The sequence below is a fragment of the Grampus griseus genome, assembly GCF_964374135.1.
Source record: "Grampus griseus genome assembly, chromosome: 2".
In the NCBI taxonomy this organism is placed as follows: Eukaryota; Metazoa; Chordata; class Mammalia; order Artiodactyla; family Delphinidae; genus Grampus; species Grampus griseus.
The window spans coordinates 22,049,337-22,066,418 of NC_139018.1; the positions used below are offsets into that span (position 1 = coordinate 22,049,337).

At 38.4% G+C, this 17,082-nt stretch overlaps 1 protein-coding gene across 2 annotated transcripts in view; it reads right to left on the reverse strand.

The window, feature by feature from the left end:
* Positions 1–17,082, reverse strand: part of TSHR (thyroid stimulating hormone receptor) — a gene marked incomplete at its 3' end in the record, with an annotated part of 166,153 nt that overhangs the window by 67,255 nt on the left and 81,816 nt on the right. For both annotated transcript variants that reach the window (XM_082648834.1, XM_082648835.1), the window contains exon 2: positions 5,219–5,290. In XM_082648834.1, the coding sequence (XP_082504960.1) occupies positions 5,219–5,290 (72 nt within the window). The remainder of the gene's footprint in view (positions 1–5,218; positions 5,291–17,082) is intronic.

Genomic DNA, 17,082 nt, shown 5'->3' on the forward strand with positions numbered 1-17,082 from the left:
TGCACAACCCTCATGGTTTCTCCCTAATTATGTTAAAATTAGTTATTACTTTTTTTAGATCCTGTTTTATCTGAAAGTTTCCCAATTCATTGGACCTATTCATTCTTCTGGTTTCATTCAACAGATACTTCCTTTAGAAGCTTTCCCCAAATTTCCTGATTAGGTCAAATTTTGCATAGTATATCCTCATGGCACCATGAACTTCTCCTTCCACTAATTATCACAATGAAACTTTGCAAGTGTTTGGATGATATGTGATTGATGTCTCATTAGAGTGCCAGTTCTCTGAAATGGGGAACTGTCTGTTTCTGATGGACACTGAAGGTACACTCAAAGTACCTTTCATATTGCTTGTCATGTAGTAGACTTCCAATAATTATGGATTAAGTGAATGACTGAGTGAATGAATGAACAGGTGAGTTACTCAAAATAGCAGAAAATGAAAGACGTTAGAAAAGAATTCACCAATAAATAAGAGGCATTTTTAATGGAGTAGCTAATTGCATGAGATCAGAGATGTAGTTACAAAGAAGATGAAGAAAAAGCCACATTTCTCTAGTGGAACATTCCATAGGGTGGTGACTATATATTCTCTCAAGACTTCTCTTCTTGATTTTGAGAGGCTGAAAACTCAATATTTATTTTGAACTTTGTAATTGAAAGGCAACACAAATAAGAGTTTTAAGTACTAAAAAGGAGAAAAGAGAAACTTCTAAATACAACTTGTCAAGAATACATAAGGGATGATGTTTCAAAAAGTCTCCTAAATTCTATCTTGTAATAAGAATGACTAATGCAGCCAAATTCAATGACTGCTTTTTATTGAGAGGCATTTCTATGACATTTGGGAAATTTAATGATTAACAGATGGTGTCCACCTGTGGCCATAGCAGAGCTTCTCAACCCTGGCCATACAACTGAAATATTTGGGAGGCTTTTAAAACATAAGATGTCCAAGACTCGGTCCAGGATAATTAATTCAGAGTATTTAAGGGATGGGGCAAACATTTTTATTTTTAAAAAGCTTCCCAGATGATTCTAATACGCAGGCAGGGTTAAGAACCACTGGCCTATAGTTTGAATTGAATCTGCCAATAAAATATTTTCATTAATACAATTTTTATAAGAGGAGTGCTGACTGTTCCATTTGAGTGTTTTTCTCATGGGTATTGTGTGTATTCTAAAGGTCCTGTGCTTTCTGTTGTGAATTATCTATTCTCTAAACAATGATCCTTTGATTTATCAGGTCTCCCAAGTCATTGCCACTTGTAGATAACATTACATAAATTATTTTGATCCAAATATCATACCTCTAACATAGAGGAAACCACTGAAGATGTTGAAAAGAATTAATTTATCGTGTAGAGATTGTGGGGATTTATAATGGATGAAGCTGAGCCATCTGAAGGACAAGATTAATTTTGAAGGCTGCAAACTTGTTTTCCTAACTTTGCATCATATCCACTGCTCCAAATTTTCTCCCGAATTTCTTAGTTTAGGAGGTGCAAAGCTTTCTTAAGGTTTTAGTCATTCAGCACATGTCATGATCACTGAAGTTCCAATTTCTCCAACTGAATGATACCTCCTTAGAGGACTCTTATAGCTTGGTTGCGAAGACAACATATAGGAACCATTTATTCAGTGGGATAAGAGCAGTGATTCCCTACTTGCTTATCCCATTTTTATAATCAGGAAAAATCAGATCCCACCTCCTCCTCATATTTCTTCTAAGCATGCAAGTCTCATGTAATAACTAGAGTAACCATATCATTAATCATCCACAATAGGATATTTTTGTGAGTTAATGCAGGGTGCTATTAATAATTATGCCAGAATAATAGGTGGGAATTTGTACTGTTCCAGGCAAAGCTACCTGGTGATCTCTTGCCCCATAGATGTGACAGCTCCCTAACTATTATTTAGGTATGTGTGTATGCTTTCATTCAACAAATATCTATTAAACATTCACTATATGTCAGTAAATGAGCATTGACCATTCAGACCTGTTCCCTAGCTTCAAGGAACTCACAGTAGTGGGAGATACAGACAGGTAAATGGGATTAATATGTAGAGTGATAAATTCTCTGATGGGGTTCAGGGCACACTTAACCCAGACTGGAGAATCTAAACATAGTCTCCCTGGAAGAGTCCTCATCAGGACCTTCAAATCTGCCTGGATGTCCTGAATATCCCAGTCAAACTTCCTTCTTTTACTGCCCATCATTTTATTTCAAACCTTCTCAAATTTCTAACTCTGCCCTTTCTACCCAAATATTAGTAGATAATCTTTTTAATAATTTGTAGAAAATATTGAAACCTTGAGATGAGAATTCCTGGAATCCCCCTCTAATAAGCCTATTAATTTACCTGCACCTGCCCCATCTCTAACTACTATTTCTCGTTATAGTACAAAAGGTGTCCATCTTCCTGTAAAAGGTCAATCCCTCTATTTGGACCCCATTCCCTCCTGCCTTCTTAGGGACCTCATGTTCTTAAAATTGTTCTTTCTTCAGTTTTTTTTTAAGCCTCTCCTCTTTGATGCCTTTCCCTGGTCCCAGTTACTTCTACCTGTTTATGACTCTCAAGTCTTAATCTCTACCAAAATCTCTCCTGAGTGCCCCTACATACCCAGAATTTCCAGTTCTCCTTAGTCTACTTTGATTTTTTTTTCCTTTTTGCCATATCCATATTCCCTTCTGTATTAATTTATTATGGTTTTGGTTCCTTGCCTATTTCTTTTCGTTCGAATGTGAACTCCACAGGGGCATGGCTCTCTGTGCATTTGTTCCCTGATGTATCCCTACCTCTTGGAAAAATGATTGATATATACCAGGGACTGAATAAATATTTCTTGAATGAATTAATAAAAGAATTTTATCCTGATATCTATTAGACATAGCTGCTGGATGCCTCAAAGGCACCTCAAATGCCACAGGCCCCAAATTGAATTCCTAACTTACCCCCTGTCCCTCCACAGCAAATGCACAGAAAACTTCTCTACCTTGGCAAATGTGCTCATCAACCACACAGGTGTCCTAGTCAGAAATGTCGTTGAAATTCTCCGTTTCCCCCTTCAAAATCAACCAACTTTTAAGTTTGTCCGCTCTCCCTTATTTCTCAAACCTGGCCACTTTTTCTTTATTCCCACTCAGCCTTCACCATTCAACCTGCCGTTCCCTCTCCCCAGGCACTGCATCGACCTCCTCACTAACTTCCTGTCTCCAGCCTTGCTCCACTTCCACCCCTTTTCCATAGCCCAGCCAGGGAATATTTCTAAAACATCTGATCTCTCACTTCCCTGCTTATAATCGTTCTGTGGCTTGGTCCTTAGGGAAGATTTCAAACTCCTTCAAATGATTCACAAGGCCCTGTACTCGCTTCCCTCCCAATTTTGTTTTTCTCTACTGTCCCCACTCCCAGCCTAAGTTCCAGCCTCAACAAACTTATTTTTAACTTCACTGACATCCCTTTTCTCTTCTGCTTGGAACTATCTTTCCATCTTTTGTTTTTTGGCCAGATAATACACATTGCAAATTAGGCACCATTTCCTCCAGGAAGCCTTCCCTGACCCCACCCCATATCCAGGTAACAGACCTCTCATATGAGTTCCCAGGTCACCCTAGAACTGACCCCATCATGGCACTTATCACTCTCTTAGGAAGGAAACTGGAGGCTCCATAAGTATTGTCTACTGTTATACGTGACACATCTAGCAAAGCGCCAGGCACAAAGTAGGGCTCAATAAATATTCATTGAATGAATGAATGAATGAATATAGCCAAGTAGAGACACCAAATAGGCAATTGTATAGGGGAGATCAGGGAAAAGGAAGAGCTAAAGGGGAATTTGTGGCTTTTAGCTTTCAGACCACTAAATGGTGCTGCTGTTACAAGAAGGAGTAGAGAGGGAACAGTTTAGGAGGAAGATGATGAGTTTATTTTGGATATGTTGTTTGAAGTGTCTGTGGGACATCAAGGTGACACTATTTGGAAGGAAGTTTGTAATACAGGCCTGAGCTGCAGGAACAACTCAGGGCTAGAGATACTCATTTAGGAATTAGTTGTATTAGGTAATAGTGAAGCCAAAGGAATGGGAGTTTTCATTCAAGGTGCGGAGGGTACAAAGGAATTAGGACAAAATAAACAAAGAACTGGTATGTAAGTAACTGAATGAAATGAAATGAAATGAAATAGGAATCCAGGAGAGGAAATTGAGGAAGAGTAGTCAGGGTAAGATGTTAAAAAGAGGGAGAGAACAACAGCAGGGAAACCAAAGGAGGCAAGAATTTGAAAAAGGAAGGGCTGTTAGAAAAAGAAAAAACTGCAGAGATGTTCAGCTGGGATGGTTTCTCAGTCTCAGCACTACTGACATTGTAGACTAGATAATGCTTTGTTGGAGGTGGGGGGCATCCTATGCCTTGTAGGATGTTGAGTAGATCCTTCACCTCTACCCCTTAGGTGACAGTAGCACCCTTCTCTCCAGTTGTAACAACCAAAAACATCAAACGCTCCTGACATGACACAATGGACACTCAATAAATGGTAATGAAATGAATAAATTTAGCCAGAGACCACACGGGCTGGTGGTAATGTCATTGGTAGGCCTGGATTATCTGCATTGCTTGTCAGAATCAACTAAATGAAATAAAGACCTGGCTCATTTCAGACACATACACTCTTTGTCAATGCAACATGGAACCCCTTTTTCTCCTCACTCTTGAGTGTATAGCAATTCAGTTTTCTACGATTTCAAATTTTCAAATTAATTTTAATTATTTTTTAAAGTGAGAAGTCTGAAATCACTGGCTACATTTATGACAAAATGTAAACGTACTAGTGGTGAAAAGAAAATCAAGAATTGGTAACTGGGATAGATAGATTAGAGATAGATATAGAGATCTGTTTATGGGAGAGATTCCTGGCTAAGGTTTTGCCACATCTCAAAATATATTGAAATACATCAAGAATTATTAAATTCTTAAGGCCAAAGGAATTTAAATTTACTTTAGGTTTAAAAAATCATTTAGGAATTAGGGAATAAATATGTAGCCAAATCAAATAAACATCTTGTACATAAACTTCATATATATTGGAAATGTAGAACGTTATTGACTTATGCAAGTGCGATATATAACAAGTATTTTTCTTGATAGAACACATTCAGAAAATAACACGTCACAATTGCAAACTTCTCTTTATATTAAAAAAAATTGACTTACATCCTGGAAATATTGGGCAGATTTGAAAATGCATGACTGGGAATGGTTTTCAGATGAGTCTCTATAAACTTCCTATGAAAATAACAGTTACACAATTAGAGTTTAAATCATTAGACTTTTCTAGTAACCCACCTTAATTATACAGAACACATTATTAGAAGTATGACAATCCTTACAATGTATACTTTATCATACATAAGCAAGAAAACAATTTTTCCCCCAACAAAACAAGAATTGAGAGTGAGAATCAAATGCAGACAATAAATCTTCAAAATTTGCCTTTGAATTATCAGTGAACTAGTATGCCTTGTATAACATCATATTTAATTTGTTAATGGAAGGGCAACATAATATATTCATAAGTTTATTAGGACTACTGAATTCACGGTCAATGGAAATATCTTGAAATGCCACCAGAGTATGTATTAAGAGGATTAAATGCACTTGATATATCTTAAAGATTAAATATAGTGGTATGATTATAATCTTTTTGCCCAAGCAAAGGTCTCTTCAACCATTACCTTGATCTTATCGTCAACTTGCTGCAATTTGGAAATAAATGACTGACAAGGAGCTAATTCTTCTCGGGATCATGATGTCTTTGTTGCATATGCAACCAAAAGGTTGTGCCTTTTCTTCCAGTTTGCTTTTTTGTTACTTTTCAGAAGGCGGAGAGTGGTTTCCTTACTCAATGAGACCTCTTTATGCATTCCGGTATGTCTCCACCTTGATCCTCCATTTTTTATTGTCTTTCTTTGTTATAGCAACTGCTTGAATAGAATTCTGTATGGAGAAAGGTGTACTTACTGTTCTAAGCTGGCTTTGCAAAAAGCCAATGCCTCACCGTGCTTATCCTCTTCTCCGCGGGTCTGTTTTTACCATTTAAATGTTGGTAATTACACACTGTTCATTTGCTACCTTTTTAAAAGACATCATACTGAGATTGTGTATTTTTCCTTCTAGGCTACAGGGTTTTTTCTCTGTAATCTATTTCCTTGATCTATGTACTCTTTGAACTACTAATTTTTGCAGTGATTGAAATATATTTAGAATTTCTGGTTTCTGGTTCTGCATGACTGGAGCCTGGAAGTCACCCCTCCCTCCTAACAGTAAGCAAAAAGTTGAACAGACTGAAAAATCAACAGCTCTTCTTGGATCTGTGGGACAGGGGAAGACATAGGGCAAACCACTGTCCCCAGGACTGGAGAGACAGGTAAATACAAGGAGTCCCTACTTCCCAGAGCAGAGACTCATGAGCAAAAACTATAAGGGGGAACCAGTGCCAGGGTAGGGTAGGAAAACCTGAGCTGTGATTGACCAATTGCCAGAGGTGCAGTGCAGACAACTCCGAGAGTTGGAAATTCTAGGAGAACCTAGTCACAGGCGACTTCCACAATTTTGTGAGATTTACCTCCAGGAGTTCCACAAGATTCTAAGAGTAAACACTAGGGAAAAATCCCTTTGTGCTTCTGTCACAGGGACGGGAAAAGGAACCATCTGGAAATACAGTTGACCCTTTAACAATGGAGGGGTTAGTTAGGGGCACCAATGCCCACACAGTCGGAAATCCACGTATAACTTTATAGTTGGCCTTCAGTATCTGCAGTTCTGCACCTGCAGATTCAACCAACCACTGTTGGATCAAGTAGTATTGTAGTATTTACTACTGAAGAAAATCCACGAATGAGTGGACCCATGCAGTTCAAAGCCATGTTGTTCAAGGGCCAACTGTACATCAGAGCGCTGTTTTTTTTTAACAAGGCCTACCCTCAGGGGAAACTAGTTATCCAGACCCTGTGGAAGGGAAATACACAACTCCAGCTCACTCTAGCCATTCTGTCCTACCTAGGGGGGAGAGAAAAAAACTGAGAAACACTTGTGAAGTTCACATTCCAGAGGCATAGGCTCACTAAAATACCTAATCACAGGAATATAGAACACTACCGCTCCCCTGACATCTTATCACCACGTTACTAAGACCTATTTATAGCCATTCCTTTTACCCAGTACATCATGTCTGTCTATCAAGAAATACATCTGTAACTTACCTAATCAAAGCCTCAGTAAAACCAAATTAATTTATAAAAGGGGGCAGAGGGAGGCAACCTGAATGATAAAAGGGTAGATTGTCAGCCCTTTGCAACACTGGTGATTCAGCATAAAGTGCAATATGCCTTCATATGTTTCCAGAAATTCAGGTCCCATAGATTACCTGTACTCCCTCACAGGTCTCCCACTTACATTCCCTTAATTGGATTGATTAAAAGCCTGTTGGTCCAGATCCAAGTTTCTGAAGTTAAAAAGAAATGAGAATAACAAGTCGTTGGGACTAAAATCTCCCAGTAAAATTGGGCCATGCCTAAGAAAAACAAAGGATAAGGTACACACCTGTTGGGTATCACCCGAAGAGACTTACTCAAGCTCACAGATAGTCTTACTTATAGAGCATGTCCTAAGGCATGGATATTGAGGGCATATTTATCTAAGATTTTGCACGCTGCTTGTGGGTAATGCGGATTTAATTTGTAACTTTCATTGGCTAAAAATTTGGGGGTTTATTCTGTCTTTAAAAGTAAAGAAACGATACTTAATTTAAAAGAAAATTAGAGTAACAATGGTTTCAGAGAAGTTTGACTTGGAACAGAAATAACATCTAAATGCAATTTAATAGCCTTTGGTTAAAGTTTCAAATAATGTTTATATCATTTTCCAATATATGAATTTCTGAAATTTGGAATACACGTTTCTTGGATTCTCTCTTTCTCTTTCACACATGTAAACACATACACACTTTAAGTCAGAACAAAGATCTTTTACCTACTACTGAGTTGGTTGTAGTTGATGGAGTTCAGGACACACTATCCCAAAACATATTGTGTTGGCATACTGAATACTTTAAGCTGGAGGAATCTGAGAAGCAGAGGTGTAGGAAGGATTCTCTGACTCCCCTTCACACTCTGAAGCAAGCCCTAAGACCCTCATGTGAGAGGTGCCCTCCCCGGAGGAAAGGAGCAGCCTTATCACAGAAGACAGAGGGATGCCGAGGGGATTCTGAATGAACAGACCTTGCAAATTTCCCCTAGTTTACTATTCTCAGTTCATACCCCTTTGTCCTATCACATTTTCCCACCACTTTCCTATCTTCATTAAACCTAGCATAAGAATGCTCAAGTTTAATCACTTCTTCAAGTCTTCATTTCTTCATAAATGCTCCCATGTCATGTAAAACTTGCATTAAATATATTTGTATGCTTTTCTCTTGCCACTCTGTGTTTGGTTACAAAGCCCTAGCTGAGAACCTAGAGGAGTAGAAAGGAAATATTTTTTTTTCCTCACCAAATGCAGAACGTGTTTTAAAAGACAATCATTTTTGAAATGCTAACATTTTGCTTGATTGCACAAACAAGATATTCTTCTCAGCCAGATTTCTCATCAAAGAAAGCCACCCATATAAATGCACGGATAAGAATTACGTATCTCAGTACAGCTGTCTTACTAATGATACAATATGCACAATATTCTTTCCATTGTCTATATTTTCAAAAGCAGAACTTTATTCAAAGTTTTTTTTTTTTTTTTTTTTTTTTTTTGCTTTACGCGGGCATCTCACTGTTGTGGTCTCTCCTGTTGCGGAGCGCAGGCTCAGCAGCCATGGCTCACGGGCCCAGCTGCTCCACGGCATGTGGGATCTTCCCAGACCGGGGCACGAACCCATGTCTCCTGCATCGGCAGGCGGACTCTCAACCACTGCGCCACCAGGGAAGCCTGTGATTACTGCTTTAAAAGCAGATGGGAGAGGAAAGAAAGCAAATGATTGTAATTATTTGGCCAAAATGTTTTATTTTACTTTCAGAATACATTTTGAATATTTTTGGAAGAGAAAAATACATATCTAAGAGTATATTCTTTTGATAAATACATTAGAAAAGCTTCAAGGTGTTATACTATTATCCAAAGGATTAGCATCAAAATAATGTTTATTTCGTATGAAAATACACCAGGTACAGAAGAGACTCTGCTTTTTTATTTTTTTTTGATGGTTCAAAATAAGAAGGCAATGATTATTCTCTCTAAAATAGAATGAAAAAACTCAGAAGACTTACTTTATACAAATAGTATCGGTATTTACTATTAATGACTAAGGCATCACATATAAGTCATTGGGGAAAAAAGTTTACAGCTATAGTTTTGTATCCTAAGTGGACTATGTACATTTAATAGTTAAACAGGTTGGCTTTAAGATATGGAAATTACAAGAGAGAATAAATATTTAAGCTGCTGATGTAATTTAATTTGTTTTTCTAAGACTTATTTAACCAAGAAGTATCAGTGAGAATATGACTTAGAGTCAAATGTTTCCTTTGGACTTTGAGCAGGCAAGATTTATATTTCTCAAATATCTGCATTTGGAAGCTGCAGTGCAAAAATCGAAATGCATGTGAGATGCCACTGATTGACTTACAGATTTTGCCGAATAGGATCCAGTTTTAAGTACCGTCTTTGTTCTTGCAGTAGCGATGGAAGAGGGAAATCTGATTAATGCTACTAAAGAGAGCAGATAGTTCTCTATGTTCCAAAAAGAACAGTTAGCGCAATTAAATTTTTCACAGTAATCTTGCATGATAGTAGGCTCATTTCACTGAAATTTTATCAACATTCCAGCGTCTTGTATTTTACAAGGTTTCTGGACTCATAATACATAGCTTGTGTGTCAGTGTGTACATGTGGGTGAGGTTTTAATTAAGCAATGCTTCAGGTTTCCCATTACAGCCTTTACTTGATAAAGAATGTGGAGTATGAGCAGATGAGCCAGACTGAATCTCATGAGTTGAGAATCCCTGCTGATCTTCTTTGCCATGGCTGAGCTTGTGTGGTCCAGAAACACCAAACTTTTCACTTGTGTGTCACATTTTTGGTCTCTTGGCAATCAGGCTGAGAATATTTTATTTTTTTATAAATTTATTTATTTATTTTTGGCTGCGTTGGGTCCTCATTCCTGTGTGCGGGCTTTTCTCTAGTTGCTGTGAGCGTGGGCTTCTCTTCGTTGCGGTGCGCGGGCTTCTCACTGCAGTGGCTTCTCTTGTTGTGGCTCATGGGCTCTAGAGCACAGGCTCAGTAGCTGTGGCGCACGGGCTTAGTTGCTCCAGGGCGTGTGGAATCTTCCTGGACCAGGGCTTGAACCCATGTCTCCTACATTGACAGGTAGATTCTTAGCCACTGTGCCACCAGGGAAGCCCAGGCTGAGAATATTTTGTGATTCTGCACCAAGCTTGTTTGTTTAATATTGTCATCGGCATTTCTTTGTTTTTTTTTTTTTTTTTTTTTTTTTTGGCATCCTAACCACTGGACCGCCAGGGAATTCCCTTGTCATCTGCATTTCAAGGGCTCCTTTTTATTTATTTTTTTAGTTAAAAAAAATTTTAGGAGAAAGTATTTTTTATTCAGAATTACATTAATTCTATTTTTAACAGCTTTGTGGAGGTTAATTGACATACAAAAAACTATACATAATTAATGTATACAATGTGATGAGTTTGGCCATATGCACCCATATGGGTTTCATGCACCCATGAAACCACAATAAAGGGAATAGACATATCTATTGCCTCCAAAAGTTTCCTGTGTCCCCTTTTCTTTGTTTGTTTTTTCTTGGTTTTCGCGTGTGTGTTAAGAACATTTAACATGAGATCTACCTGCTAAACAAATCTTTAGTGAACAATACATTATTGTTAACTACAGGCACTGTGTTGACTAGCAGATCTGTAAAACCTCCTTTTTATTAAATACCTGTTTCAATCAACTGATAATTCATTTAGATGTGCCAAGTGTGACCATAAAAAGTACTGGCAGTAGAAGAGAGAATTGGTGCAAATAATCCAGATACTTATATATTGTGAAGTTGTACCCTATAAACCGGACAATATTAAATATGACATTTATTGTTTTCCCATTGTTTCTACTTGGCTGAGAAAAACATTCTCATTGGTGAATTTGTTTTACCACTGTGCCAATTTTTTTTTTTTTCTAACTCTGTGGTGAGTTGTGAGAGAGTGCAGCAAGCACAGGGATTAATATCAGGGATGTAGACCCAGAAGAATCACACAGTCAAATAGTTGGCACTCTCTACATAGAGGCCGTATGTTTAAGTATGAACAAATTTTAATCTGTACTAAGTTGTGTTTTCTGGTTTTGGTGGTAGAGTGGGATTTCAGTCAGGGCTGCTGCTGAATTATTTACAAACAGTACAAAAATACCAGGTGATGCCTGCAGCGCAAGGTGTGAAACTGCAATACCCAGATTCCAGAGGCGCCTATGAGTCATCATTTTGGGACAGACAGTTTCCGTTTGGGCTTTAATTTTTGTGATCCGAGACTTAGAAACCCAAGCAATGGCCTGACAGATCTGGCTTATGGAAATTGTCCAGCTTACGTCATCTGGGAGAGAGTTTTCTATTTATGATGCTTGGTTTCCAGATTGAAAAATACATATTTAATTTAGTTTTATTTCATTTGGGATACTTATTGTATTGAAATTTTTTCACAAGTATAATTTGTGTCCAGTAAGATGCACAAATCTTAAATGTCTACTTAGCTACTTAAGGGTATACCAGTGTGTCAATGAAAAAATTAATCAATAGTCAGTCTAAGAATGAAATGGAAATTTTTATTTGAGCCAGTCTAAGAATTATAACCCAGGACACAGTCTCTCAGAGAGCTTTGAGAACTGCTCTGAAGAGGTAAAGGGGAAGGCCAGTATACATTGGATCTTGGTGAATGGGGTATATACAATCAAACACACATCTCAGTAGAAATTTGCTGCTAGTCACGAGGAACAGACGTCTTAGTTAATGGTTTAGTGCTTTTCTAAGTATGGGAAGATGCAAGAATCCAGGTTTATAAAAACTTTCCCCTGAAAATATCTATCTGAAGGTCTGTTCTGCCAGTTTTCCCAAAGCACAGAGTGCCTCTTCCTGATCTTCGCCATGAATTCCTTTCAAGGTGTATTGCAGGTCAGCGACTGCAGTGGCTAATGTGTAGGCCTGGATAGTGGACAACATTCTTTCTTTCTTTATTTTTATTATTATTATTTTTTGCGGTACTTGGGCCTCTCACTGTTGTGGCCTCTCCCGTTGCGGAGCACAGGCTCCGGACACGCAGGCTCAGCGGCCATGGCTCGCGGGCCCAGCCGCTCCGTGGCACGTGGGATCCTCCCGAACCGGGGCATGAACCCGTGTCCCCTGCATCGGCAGGCGGACTCTCAACCACTGTGCCACCAGGGAAGCCCAACATTCTTTATTTTATAATCCCTTCCCTTTCGGTCTTAATTTCAACCAAGGTTTGGGAGGCATTTCATGAGCAATTTGTCCCACGGTGCTAGGAATGCTCACCCCCAGGTCAGGTGAGGATTTCGTTGATAGGCCGTTCAGTGTGCTGTTACTGAAGCAGGCCCTGTTAACAGCAGCCCAAATCCTCTGGACTACCTGTCTGTCGGGGTCCAGGAAATGGTTCCCTCTTGTTGCTGTTTCTCATAATTAGAGTTACACTATTACAGCAATTGATCTTAGAATTATAAATTTGATCAATTAGATTTCAAGGTGCCTAATCATCATTAATTTTATCTGAGCCTCAGTCACACATCTGGTAATATAAGAAACAATAATCTTGTACAATTAGGCAGAATACAAGTATATGACTAGTACTATTAGTAGGTCATCCGTTAAGTATTTAAGCTAAGAACTTCCACTGGGTGTGGGCCAGTATCTCCCCAGGTCGTGTGAATAGTCTGTTCCACACCAATAGCTATCTTTAAGGGAAATGATACACTGGCAATGTACATACAGTTCACCAGAGATGTCTGCACGTACAGGGGAGTAGTGAGTCATTGTGACTCCTTCTAGGATTGAGAAAGGAATGTTATCTTCCGAGGAGTTACATGGCTGGCGCCAGAAGGAGAAAATTGATCTTTAGGGTTGAGCAGTTATTTCTGCTGTTGGGGAGGTCTGGTTAACCTATAATGTAGACACACAATGTGCACTAGAGGGGAGGGAGGAGGCCAAAGGGCAGAGAAAAATTTTATGTTTAAATTTTTCTTGTCTTACCTTAAAATATGAATTTTTATTTCATCCAGTATAGGTAGGTATACTTATACTTTACATATGAACACATACATCCATGTGACGAGGACCTAGATCAAAATATAGACTATCTCCATCATCTGAGAAAGTTCCCTTGTGCCCCTTTCCAGTCAGTAACCCCGTCCCTCTCAGATTGCTCTTTTTGTTAACTTCACATAAATGTAATCATACATTAGCCACCCTTTTCTGTCTGGCTTCTTTTGTTCAACATAATGGTTTTGAGATTCGTCCATGTTGTTGCCTGTATCAGTCGTTCTTTTTTATTGCTAACTATGAATACACATCATTTATTTATTCATTCTATAATTGATATTTTTCCAATTGGGGTTATTATGTTTAAAGCTTCTATGAACATCCGTGTGCCAATTTTTTATGGGCATATACAATCACTGCTCTTAGGTAAATACCTAGGAGTGGGATTTATGAATCATAGGTAAATATATACTTAATTATAACAAAAACTGCTGGTTTCCAAAGTGACTGTACCATGTTCCCTCTTACCAGTGATGGATGGGAGTTCCCGTTAACTCTGCATCCTCACCAACACCTGGTATTATCTGTCTTTTAAATTTTAGCCAGACTGGTAGATGTGTATGTAAATACCAATTGGTATTTACCAATACCACATGATTGGTATTTTTAACTGCTAAAGGATTTGGAGATATGCACAGTCATGTAAAAAAGTATATTTGTAAACCCAAGTGTGAAGGTTAATTTTGTGTGTCAACTTGACAGGGCCATAGAGTGCCCAGATACTTGGTTAAACATTATTCTGGTTGTGTCTGTGAGGGTATTTCTGGATGAGGTAAACATTTGAATGAGTAGGCTGAGTAAATTAGATTTCCCTCCCCATTGTGGATGGACCTCATCCAATTCATTGAAGGCTTGAATAGAAAAAAAAAGGCTGTATAAGAGAGAAAATTCTTTCTCTCTGCCTGCCTATCTTCCCGCTGGGACACTGGTCTTTTCCTGCCTTTGGACTTGGACTTAACTGGAACTTACATAGAGTCTCTCCTGATTCTCAGGTCTTTGGACTCAGACTGGAAATATACTGTCAGCTCTCTTGTGTTTCCAACTTTCCAACTGCAGGTCTCAGCCTTCTCAGCCTCCATTACCATGTGAGCCAATGCCTTATTGTAAAAAATCCTTCTCCCTCTGCCTATGTCTCTGTATATAGAATATATATGTATGTATTCTGTTTCTTTGGAAAATCCAGACTAGTACAACAAGGATGTAAATTGAAAATGATAAATATCTACATAGCTCTGAGCCAGGCACTATGAAAGTACATTACATTTATTACTTCATCACCATAACAGCCATGAGAGTTATATAATATTATTATCCCCATTTTACAGATGATGATCTGAGATACAGGAAGGTTAAATAACTTGCTAAAAGCCACACAGCTGTTCAGTAGGAGAGCAGGGTTTTAATCACAGGCAAAAAGACATCAGATTCTTCAGTATACACTACTGCTGTTCTGCAAAGTATGAAATGTAGATGATAATAATAATACCTACCTCATAGGATTGCCATGAAAATTTAACAAATTATTGTTAGAAGCACCTAGAACAATGTCTGGCACATAGTGGTTGAACACTAGATGAATTGTTTTTTTTAAAGAAATAAAAACATACAAATCTCTTTGCCAATGTATGAATCGATGATGAGAAATAAAACTGTCACATGGACCAGAGTAGTCATGATGCCAAGCCCGTGTTTTCTTGTGAGCAGACTATTGTAGGGAACCAAGACAGATTCAGAAGGTTGCTTGTAGAGCATGAAATCCATCAAAAGAAGGAGAGGAACTCACTTTTTTAATGCTCTCAGGCTAAGAGAGCCTAACATCACCACTTCTTACAAGGAATGACCTTGCCTGTGGGATCACAGCACTTTACATTCACTGGTTTAAGTTTCATTTGTCTTGGACATTGACTAGACAGGAACTTCCACAATTCTCATGTGTGACTCCACTTTCTCTCTGCGTTTATGGCTGATCAATTCTCTGCCAGATGGATATTTTCTTCAACTAGATTGCATGAGGTTGTTGTATTTCCTTTAAGAGATTTTTTATATCTCTATTATGATCCATTATGTGTTACTTTAAAAATTTCCTCTATTTCATTTGTTTCTAATTTATGAGGGAGCATTACAGTGCAGCCTCAATATTATTGGGAATATTTTATTACAGAGCCTTGGACTACTGTTTACTTTGTGTGGTAGTCTTACTTGGTATGTAAATAAAAGAAAAAATGTAAATGGTTCCCTTTAACATTTCCTCAACCCTCATGGAGCATTTTAGGCTTTGAGGAGCACTGTTTAAAACCTATATATTTGTCTAAACCTTGTTATTTTATAGATGAATGATATGAGGAAAGGTTGAGTGACTTAAGTTCATATAATAAAGTAATAGCAGTCCTGCAAGCCTTCCACTATAAAGTATACATACATATGGTGTTCTGAAACTACATAACCATAGGTTCTTTCCTTTGTTGTGAAGGTGTGACCCAGAGGCACTTCAGGAATCAACACATATTTAGTACTACACATATGTTGAGTGTTTACCGTGTTCCAGGCACCACGCATGGTGAGGGGAATGCAATGATAAACAACTCAGATGGACATCCTGCCTTCATGAAGCTGAGACCAGTGGAGGAGCTAGACATTAAAAAAGCTATTTAATACAGTTAACTTACTATATTATTATCACTGTGTTAATGCTATGAAGGAAGAGCCCAGATCTGTGCAAGTGCATAAGAAGTCCTCTCCAAAGAACTGATTTAAGCTGAAACCAGAAGACTATAATTTATAACAGAATCTGAAGGATTAAAAGTGTCAGTGAAAGAAGCAGGGTGATGGACTGGGAGTCAAGGCTTTTTGAACCTTAACCAAAGAAGGGTGATGATATTATCCACTCTTCTCACTTAGTTATTATGAGGAGAAAGGAAAAGTGAATTATATATCACACAATACTGAATGAATGTCAGGAATTATAATGCATGAGGTCTTATATAAAATGATGCCCATAAACATAGCTGGCCTCCAGTTTGTACTCCAGATAAAAGCACTGGGTGAGGACTTCCCTGGTGGCGCAGTGGTTGAGAGTCCGCCTGCCGATGCAGGGGACACGGGTTCGTGCCCCGGTCCGCGAGGATCCCACGTGCCGCGGAGCGGCTGGGCCCGTGGGCCATGGCCGCTAAGTCTGTGCGTCCGGAGCCTGTGCTCTGCGGCGGGAGAGGCCACAACAGTGAGAGGCCCACGTACCACAAAAAAAAAAAGCACTTGGTGAACACTTGCCATCTGTCCAGTGTTCGGAAAGTAGCTTTCCTTAAAAATGGCAATGCAGGCTTTGGCAGAGGGTAACATTAACATTTTTTTCTCGTAGTCATGTGCAAATTGGCAGTTCATTAAGTTCATCATCTCTCATTAAAATTTCAAAGTACTGTCAGTGAATTTTATCCAGGGATAAAAGACTATTGGCTTAGGAAACTTTCAAACCAGTCAGGACAAAGAGTGAAACATCAAAGAGTTAGTATGCATAGATTTATCATATATATATTCTATTCAGAAATGTTAAATACCAGGGTCAAATATTTTTGAAGGAGATGTGTGTGTATGTGTGTCTGTGTGTGTGTATGTTTTTGTTGTTGCTGTTGTTGTTAGGGAGAAGAAAAATAATTTTATTTAACAAATGATCAAAAAGCAAGTTCTTCTCATTCCTAATTTG